At 42.0% G+C, this 10,503-nt stretch overlaps 1 protein-coding gene across 2 annotated transcripts; it reads left to right on the top strand.

The window, feature by feature from the left end:
• Nucleotides 1–508: 508 nt before the first annotated feature.
• LOC149310324 (pro-opiomelanocortin A-like) lies at nt 509–5,796 on the top strand. 2 transcript variants are annotated; one of them, XM_089528262.1, is made up of 3 exons: nt 509–640; nt 5,116–5,278; nt 5,336–5,796. In XM_089528262.1, the coding sequence occupies exons 1-3, from the start codon at nt 509–511 to the stop codon at nt 5,794–5,796; spliced, it is 756 nt and encodes a 251-aa protein (XP_089384388.1). The 2 variants fall into 2 exon arrangements, with proteins under 2 accessions (XP_089384388.1, XP_089384387.1); XM_089528261.1 differs by having other exon boundaries at nt 5,116–5,796.
• Nucleotides 5,797–10,503: the final 4,707 nt, after the last annotated feature.

The following is a 10,503-nucleotide window of genomic DNA, read 5'->3' as shown; positions in this document are numbered from 1 at the left end:
TAATGGAAGCATAGCGCTATAGCGATCTGTAGTTCCATTCAGTCGCACAATTGTGCTATAACAACAAAAACACAGTCATGTTCTGCATAGAAATGCTGACTGCATGACTGTATCATTAATAGATCATGATCAGACATTTACTCTTTAATACTCTAAGCTGCCCTGAGTCCCAGTTTTGGGGAAAGGGCAGGATATTAATAATACTAATGTTAATACTACTACTACTACTACTAACAACAACAACAACAACAATAGCTTCAACTTGAACTACAGCTTGCAATTTATTTTTTATTTTGTTAAAAAAACCCTTTTTGGGCTACAAGTCCCAGAATCCTCCAGCTAAGCTTCTGGAACTTGTAGTCTAAAAGTCTGTGGCTTGTCAAAAAAAAAGTAATGTTTTTGCAAACTCTGGATCTTGTCACTCGCACTCTTTGTCCCGTCACAATTTCAGAGCTCTGTGCTCTTTGTGCTCTTTCTGTTTTGCAGACTCCCTGCCCTTTTCCTGAAGATGTTGGCTTGCCGGTGCAACAGCCTTCTGGCCATTCTTGGAGTCCTGCTGATCCGTTCAGTGGCAGGGGAACATGGGCCCTGTGCAGACAGCGGTTGGTGCCGGGATATGGACACGGAAGCCGAGGTGATGGTAAGTGGATGGTCACAGAATCTTAGAGTTGGAAGAGACCCCAAAGGCCATCCAGTCCAAGCCCCTTCTGCCATGCAGGAACTCTCAATCAAAGCATCCCCATTGACAGATGGCCATCCAGCCTCTGTTTAAAGACCTCCAAAGAAGGAGACTCCACCATTCTTCAAGGAAGTATATGCCACTGTTCATCAGCTCTTAACCATTAAAATGTTCTTCCTAATGTTGAGGTGGAATCTCTCTTCCATTGTTCCATGTTCTAGTCTCTGTAGCAGCAGAAAACAAGTTTGTTGCATCTTCAATGTGACATCCCTTCAAGTATTTAAACAGGGCTATCATATCACCCCTTAACCTTCTATTCTCCAGGCTAAACATACCCAGCTCCCTTAATCGTTCCTCATAGGGCATGGTTTCCAGTCCCTTCACCATTTTAGTGGCCCTCCTTTGGACACATGGCTCCAATTTCTCCACATCCTTTTTAAATTGTGGTGCCCAGAACTGGACACATATAATTCCAGGTGAGGCCTGACCAAAGCAGAATAGTGTGGCACTATTACTTCTCTTGATCTAGACACTATACTTCTGTTGATGCAGCCTAGAATTGCATTGGCCTTTTTAGCTGCCACATCGGACTGTTGACTCATGTTCAACTTGTGGTCTACTTGGACTCTCAGATCCTTTTCACATGTAGTGCCAACACACATAAATTCTTATTTCATAGCTGTCCTATGGCACTCATGTCCTCAAGGGGTAGGGATGAAGGGTGGCTTAGATGCCTTTAAAAGGTGACTTATTGGCACATCTGATCAAGGAAACTCTGTGGTGTATATGTATGTGCCAACAAGTCACCCATTGACTTATGGTGACCCCATGAATGTTGTAGGGTTTGCTTAGGCAAGGAATCCTCAGAAATGGTTTGCCAGTTCCTTCCTCTACAAAAGGAGCCAAAAAGTGCCTGGGATTTCTTGGTGATCTCCCATGGGAGTATTTCCCCCCCAAATCCTTTTTATTGAATTGTTCTAAATCACATTTATAAGATACACTTCTTGTACACTAAACATACATATTCACAACAAAGACTACAAAAATTTGCTGATGACAAAAACTTAATCCTTTCTGCACCATTCATTACTTCCTTATGGCCAGCTTTGATCGTTTTCCTTTCCTGTTGCTAAGCAAAAAAGACTCTGAAACTGAAAAAGAAATTCATGTTTCCTTTCTTAACTTTTCTTAGGTTTAATCCTTCTCATTTCAAACATATCTTTCTCTATTTAGCTGGACTCTGCCTTCGGATTACTTTTCGTCTTGTTTTACTTATATTTCTAGGTGATCTCCCATCCAGGTATTAACCAGAGCTGAGCCTACTTAGCTTGCAAAATCAGACAGCATCCGGTGCCTTATTGATCCCTTTGGAGAGGCAGGATATAAATAAAACATTATTATTATTATTATTATTATTATTATTATTATTAACACAATATTGAGCATTCTGTTTGTTCTTTAAAATATTTGAGAGTGTTTTTGCTCCAATTACAGACATGTCCCTAGACTCCATCTTTCTTTGCAATAGTGCAACACTAATTTCCAATCCTCATTCCATCGTTGGAGTGGCTTTTCATTCATTTCATTCTATCCATATCTAGCATATCTAGTACTTTAAACAGTCTTCAATTGTTGGTTATTTCAGGGCTTTTCCATTGCAAAAACGATCCTTGCTGCTGACACTGTATATAATAAACAATGTCGGTGTCTCCTTCATATTTTGTGCTGCACAATATTTAACAAGAATAATTCTAGATCTAAGTCAAATTGAATTTTAAACATTTGTTGCATCCTTTTATGGGATCTGACTCCAAAATTTCTTAACTTGTGGACAGGCCCACCATATATGACAGAACGCTCCTTCCGATCCATTACATTTCCAACATTTTCCGTTTCCATTTTTATCGATTGTTGCCAGGGACCATCTATGCATCATTTCATAGACATTTTCCTTCAAATTTTAGGTCCCGAACCCAGGCTTTCTCCCATATATATATATATATATATATATATCTCACACACACACATCAAACAAACAATCCAGCAAACAAGTCAAAATAAAACTAACAAATGTATTGACAAACATACAACATTGAAACAAATATACAAAATAGATTACAGTCATTCCTTTCACTTGATACTTATCACTGTTTCTTGTTCTTTCCCATCTTTTCCCGTAATACTTATAGTTGGGATGCTCTCCTTTCTTCCTTATATATACATATACTTTCTTCCAGTCATCTACGTATGATTCTTTTGTACTGTCACTTAATTTTTTTTTGACATTATATCTATCTCCATTATTATTATTATTATTATTATTATTATACTTTATTTATAGAGCACTGTAGATTTATACAGCGCTGTACATACAAACAGTGCAATCGATAAAAATGAAACCTGCCAAAATACATATAAATCATATCCAACGGTTTAATAGCCCATTCGCTGATTTGCATTTCCTTTTTGATTCTCCAATACCTTGTGTAAATTACGGTACTCATTCTGTTGGGAGACTTTCTCCCATCTTTCTAAATGGATTACATGGCCAATTCTTTAAAAGCATCACCTTTTACCAAATTTTCACTTCAACCACATGCGACTCAATCTCATTGGAGAGGCGGGGTATTATTATTATTATTATTATTATTATTATTAATTTGCAACTGCATTTAGGCTGTGTGTAATTTAAAGGTAAAATTTTGATTTTGCTAGTTGTCCATGTCTCAACTATTGTCTTTGCATGCAGTAATATACAGGAATTGCAATGAATGAGGAAGGAGGTAACAGGGGAAAAACGGGAGCATGATGCTTTCTCCTCTGTGTGATTAAATGCATTTTCCTGGGAAAGTTGCACAATCGCGGCGAAGATTTTCAGATGACGTTGCAATCTAGGAGGAAGTGTGTGTGTGTATCTTAATCATATGAATCATTGCATTCCATCTGTTCTCTCCACCTTACCCTTAACTTGATCTAATTACTGTGTTACAGTGGTGTCACTTTAACTATCCACATTCACTGGGGTTAAAGGCACAGGACCCCCAGGAAAGTGGGGGGGGGGGGGATGCAAATAAAAGTACTATTTTTTTAAACCTGAGCGATCACCTCTCTGGGAAATTCTAGGTCCTCCAGATCATGTCTGTGAAAAATATCTGTGGGATGTTGACCATAGAATTGCACTAGAGGACCTACAAATGCCCAGAGAAGTGTTTTCTCTAGGAATCTCTGGGTCGCCCGGTGTGACTTCTCATGGATGTTCATGATGGAGAAATTAGAGATTAAGCACCACAATTCAAAAAGGATGTTGAGAAACTGGGGCATGCCCAAAAGAAGGTGACTAAAATGGTGAAGGGCCTGGAAACCATAAAACCCTATGAGGACATACTTAGGGAGCTGGGGATGTTTAGCCTGGAGAAGAGAGGGTTAAGAGGTGATATGATAGTCATGTTTAAACATTTGAAGGGAAGTCATATTGAGGAGGGAACAAGCTTGTTTTCTGCTGCTCCAGAGACTAGGACTTGGAACAATGGATGCAAGCTCCAGGAAAAGAGATTCCAGCTCAACATTAGGAAAAACGTCCTGAGAGTAAGGGCTGTTTGACAGTGGAACACACTCTTTCAATGAAGAGTGGTGGAATCTCCTTCCTTGGGGGTCTTTAAACAGAGGCTGGATGGACATCTGTCCTGGGTGCTTTGATTGAGAGTTCCTGCATGGCAGAATGGGATTAGACTGGATGGCCCTTCTAATTGCTTCCAACTCTATGATTCTATGCTTCTATGATTAGAGTATGTATTGCAGTTGGCTCTCCACATTTGTGGCTTTGACTTTTTCGGATTTGATTATTTGCCATTTTGATTAATATGTTCTCTCTAGGAATCTCTAGGTCCTTCAATACAACTCTGCCAGATTTTGACCACAGAGTTGTGCTGGAGAACCTAGAAGGTCCTAGAGAAAACACTGCTCTAGGCATTTGTAGGTCCTCCAGCATGACTCTATGATCAATTTCTGGCAGATATTGACCATAGAGTTGCACTGGAGGACTAAGAGATTCCTACAGAGGTGTTCTCTCAAGTCAAAAGAACAGTGTTTTTTTAGTTGCAGTTTTTCCACATTCACGGGGCTCCTTCACCCGAAGCCTAGTGAATGTGGAGGGACCACTGTAATCAAATCCATGAATAACCAAATCCGTGTAAGTCAAAGCTGCAAATGTGGAGGGACAACTGTACTTCTGCAGTGCGGGTGCAGACAGATTCTCCAATGTCTTTCATGCTGTGACAATTTCTAGTCTTGCTGCACATAACAGAACTGATAGGAGGTCTTTACGCGACACGTACTTAATCTCCCTTTCAAACAGAGATATCATGAGTAGTTCTGAATTATTATTTATTGCTGAAGATGTCTAATTGCCCCGTTCTCCTTCCTCTTCCATTTTTCAGCAGTGCCTCCAAGCCTGTAGGTCGGACCTCTCATATTCTGTCTCAGATGAGACCCCCGTCTACCCGGGCAATGCTCACATGCAGCCCTTGTCAGAGGACATCCAGAAATACGTCATGAGCCATTTCCGTTGGGACAAATTTGGCAAAAGCAATGACAACGGGAGCAAAGGGGACAAGGCCGACTTGGACCACAAAGGTGAAGAACTCCATGTTGGAAGAGGTTCCCTTGCCGCTGTCGTCCCGGCTTCGTCGCAAGACCATGGAAGCTGGGAAGAGGACCTTGGGAGCGACCTGGAATCCCTCGAAAGGCAGGAAGGGAAGAGGTCCTATGCCATGGAGCACTTCCGATGGGGAAAACCAGTTGGCCGGAAACGGAGACCCATCAAGGTCTACCCCAACGGAGTCGAGGAGGAGTCGGCAGAGAGCTACCCGCAGGAGTTCAGACGAGATCTTTCCTGGGAGACAGACTACCCCGAATCCGACTCCGTGTCTGACGAAGGCCATCCGGGTGAAACCAAGAAGGACAACGCTCAATACAAGATGCACCACTTTCGGTGGAACGCTCCATCCCCCAAGAGAAAGCGCTATGGCGGATTCATGACCTCCGAACGCAGCCATACCCCTTTAGTGACTCTTTTTAAGAACGCCATGGTCAAAACACCGTACAAGAAAGGCCAATAAGAAAGAGAGGAACGGGGGAGACAAGAGCCATCCCCTACTCAGCGGGTGGAGGGGGGAATCGGGGTGCAGAGACACCCCAAGTATAGATATCTCTGGCACATAACGTCATTTAGAAGACCATTTATTTTACGTTGTTCTTACTTGTTGTTAATAATTGAGGGAAGTCGCTGTCTAGAAGCCGGTTTGATGCTTGCGTTCTGGTTTTGAATGTACAAAATAATTTGAGGGGTTGAATCGGATGGCGGGTTGATGTCTTTCTTCATCCAAGGTGTAGGCATCAGGAGGGCAAAGGGAAGGGGGCTAGCTAGCTATCTTTTGCAAAGGCAGAGTATTTTCATATTTTAAACCAGCTGTACTATACTGTAAATGAAGGGGGTTAAAGATATAACAATAATACTAATAATGACAACAATACATCTTTTGCAAGCTAAACAAGGTCTCTGAGGTTTCTTTGGGTGATGTGGTGGTGATCTTTGAAAGCAAGTGCATGGTTGCAAAGAACATGAACTAGGCTCTGAGATACTTGACACCAAAAATGGAGTCCCAAAACGTACTCACAAGTAAATGCCCTCATTGCTAGAAGGCATTGGCTGCAGAGCCTGGATGGGCATCTTTCAGGACTGCTTCAGTTGTGTATTCCTGCATGGCAGAAGGGGCCTTTGGAGACCCTTCCAATTCTGTGGCTCTGTGGTATAGCCATCTTCAAATAGCTGAAGGGATGTCATGAAGAAGGTGGAGCAAGCTTATGTTCTGGTGCTCCAGAGACTAGACCACAATCCAATGGGTTCAAATTACAGAAAAGACATCCCATCTAAACATTAGGAAGAACCTCTTGACTGTAAAGTGTGTTTTACAGTGGAATAGACTTCCTTGGGAGGGAAGGGACTCTTTTGGGGGGGGGGAGATTTTTAAGCAGAGGTTAGATGGGCATCTTTCAGGAGTGCTTCAGCTGTAAATTCCTGCATTGCAGGGGGCTGGAGTGGATGACCCGCCTTAGGACCCATTCCAGTTCTAAGATTCTATGATTCTATGTGCAAAGTGCACAATTTCCCCAGCAGCTGATAACTGGTTACTGCCCACTTCACCACATTTCGTAGCATTGCCCAATATTTCCATATTGCCTAATTGCCATATTGCTGACCGATTATAGTTGAGATTCTGTATCAGCTGAGTGTAATTCTCTGCCTGCAAAATTATGCAATAACTTTGCTATGCAATCTTTCCATTGAATGGCAGTGTGGTGCAAATGAAACAAGGCATCCAAGGCAGGCACCGTGAGCAATGCACATTCATGCAGATGCCTAGCTATGTGTGATGTGCAGTGCACAGCCATGCACAATGCAATGGCATGCTCAACTCTGCTTCGGCAACCTTGAATTGAATGGGGACGTTGTTCATCATGAAAGACACAACATCAGAATTGACTCTACTGTATGAATATAAGGGCTAAACCCCAATAAGAACTAAATCAATATATATGCATATAACGCTATGTTGTATCAATTAAGTTGTATATGCCAACAAGGAATTATCACAACAAACATACAAACCTTGAATTTCCAGGTGCTAATATAAAAAGAGAGTTATCAAATACAAGGAGAATACCATTTTAGTAAGTTGTTGTTGTTGTGTGCCTTCAAGTCATTTCTGACTTATGGCAACCCTGTCACAGGGTTTTCTTGGCAATATTTGTTCAGAGGAGGTTTGCCATTGCCATCCCCTGAGGCTGAGAGTATGTGACTTGCCCAAGGTCACCCAGTGGATTTATATGGCTGAGACAGCACTGCACAGGCACAGTACAACCCATTTGTATGATTCGCAGAGACCACGAAGAAGAAATGTAATTCTCCAAAGTTCACAAAAATGCTCCAGTAGTGATGGATGGAAACTCCCATGTTTGGTGGTGTGTCTGTGTGTGTGTGTGTGGGGGGGGGTTGCATTTAATCTGCTCTGGGTTTTAGCCTAGACTCTATAGATGCTATACAATGTGCTGAATCTATTTTAAGGATAGGGTTCAGTGCCTCTTTTAAAGGGCAGTCTAAGAGTGCGTTCCCACTATGATTTAAAGTGAATTGCTGATCAGGTTATATGACCATCGTTTCCATTTGAAACCGGTTCTGATCCTACTTTGATCAATTTATTTCGTGATATAGCAAGGCAAATGCAAAACCCCCACTCTTTTCTGATACTAGTTCTTTGGCAGTTCTTTTGAAAAGAATCAATTCTGAAGTGTGTTCAACAAGTGGAACGACAGATCTGAGTCGCATCATTCTGGGGGGGGGGACTAATGGCAGAGGGGTGCTTACCATCCCTCCTCACTTTTTGGGAGATCTACCATGTTGTGCTTGTGGTGTGACCTATGGATACATGATTTTTTTAAAATTAAACTGACAGAAGTTTTGATTCACTGATTTTGTAACTACTTGCAATCAGTGAAGTAAGTAGTTGCAAAACCAATGAATCAAATCTTCTATCAATTTTTTAAAAATAACATTGATAGACGATTCGATTCATTGGTTTTGCAACTACCTGCCACACTGATTGTAATTAGTTGCAAAATCAATCAATCGAGTCTTCTATTAATTTATTTTCAATATATATAGTTCCCAAGCCAGGCTGCCTGGGCTGCCGCATACGTCACTGAAGATGCAAGGATGATTGACCTGCATTTTGAAGTGGTACAAACGAGTGGGAATGACAATCGTGCTGAAAAAGAAGCAATTACAAGGGGATAATGTAAAGATCCACTTCCATAGTGGGAACGACGGACCTTTTGGAATCGATTTACCAACACGGAGCGAAGACAAATCGCAAACCAGTTTAAATGTGTGTGGGAATGAACCATAAATGAGCTTTGCCACCCTACTGACACTGGCATAGATGCCACCAGGTGCTGCCACATTCCGAGTCCAAATTCATAAACATTCCAAGGTTGCATGGCTACAAGGGGCATCTTGGTATTTGGTCATCTCAAGATAGATTACCCTGCCTTAATTACTACTCAGGCAGAGTTATACAGGCATTCCTCAGATAACCAAGTTAATTGAATCCACCTTGAATCCCATTGTGGGAGAAAGGTGGGATATGTCACTAAGCCACAAGCCAATCAATAGGAGAAAGATCTCTGTCCTTTGCAGCTGATGCTACCCAGCAAAGCAGGATTGGCAGATAAGATTATGGCAATAATGTCATGGTTGGGAATATATAGGCCCTTTAAATATGACTCGGGGTCTGAACAGACTGCCCCTAAGGGGCAGCCTGCAGCCACCTCTTTCATGGTTGGATTGGGGCCATGGCAACTACATGCCATGGCCCCAATCTGGCCATTTTGCAGTGCAGAAAGGGTGCCATAGTAGCCAGCATTGCGGCTTTTCAGTGCTCCTTTGGCACTGTGTCATCTCAGCGCCAGAGGAGCTCCGTGATGCCATGCGGCATCGCACCGGCATGGGTTGGAGTTGGAGCATGCATTATGTGGATACCAGGCTCCCACTCTGCCCCTGTACCGGCCTTTATCACTGGTCTGTCGAGCCTGTCAGTTACAGATGCATAACCCTAGGTTATGTATCTGTAACTGCGATAGCCAGTATCTATCTTACGATAACTGATGAATAATCAATATTAGATATTATTTGATGAATGACTAGCTATGGAACCTTGGACCATGAGCTGTGGAAAGGCAGTTAATCCTTGTTAGACACTGCAAATCAAATAACATTTTTCTTGAGTGAACTGTTGGCCTAATCATAACAACATGCATTTACTTTTACTTCACTTTCCCATGTACTTCAGTACAATTCGCTCAACTGACCTCCTTGGAACAACAGATGAACTAGACAGCTGCTAAATCAAATAATCAAGCCAACACTGTGAATCAACTTAGGTTGGTTTACCTGAACCTCCTGATATGTATTCATTCTTCTCTCTTCCGCATTGTCCTTGGCGATGCCGTCATCTCGAAGAAAGGAAGAAATTTGAGTTCAAGGACGGAAAGAACAGGCATAAATGTCTGCGTTTTCCTGCACGTACATCTCTTGCTTTCCAGATTGCTTGAAGGCCACACAACGGCATTTGATGATGAATCACTGATCCATAATGGTTCAGAACAAATGAGATGCTGGTGGTAGAGATGGGCAAGCAGAGCCAGGTGTCATGGCCAGGTTGGGTCACACAGAATGTGAACCCAAAGTTTGGAAGCAACATACTAAAACTGATGGAATTAGTGTTTTTGTTGTTGTTGTTGTTACACTGGGCCCTTGGTATCTGCTGGGGTTTGGTTCCAGGATGCCCCATGGATATGAAAATCCGTGGATGCTCAAATCCCATGATATACAATGGCATAGCAAAATGGCAAAATCCCTTATTTAAATGGCAAAATCAAGGTTTGCTTTTTGGAATTTCTATATTTTTGGAGTATTTTCAAGCCACGGATGCTTGAATCTGTGGATAAAGAGTTCATGGATACAGAGGGACAACTGTATATATTTATAATATCCCACTTTCCCCCAAAATTGGGACTCAACATGTGTTGGCTCTTCATGTTGGTGGGGTTGGTGAATCTGCGATGGCTTTTCATCCAAACTTTAAAGGGGATAGCCAAGGTGCTGAAGCTAAAATTGAAATAGTCAACAAAATCCCTTACTTTGGATTAAATATTGATTGGAATGGTGACTACGGTCAAGAAATCAGAAGAAGACTGGAAATGGGGTG

Source organism: Sceloporus occidentalis, unplaced genomic scaffold (assembly GCF_023333645.1).
Source record: "Sceloporus occidentalis isolate IW3139 unplaced genomic scaffold, rSceOcc1.0.p SCAF_6, whole genome shotgun sequence".
Lineage (NCBI taxonomy): Eukaryota > Metazoa > Chordata > Lepidosauria > Squamata > Phrynosomatidae > Sceloporus > Sceloporus occidentalis.
The sequence above is the reverse complement of the archived record's forward strand: the minus strand, read 5'-3'. Positions and strand labels throughout refer to the sequence as shown.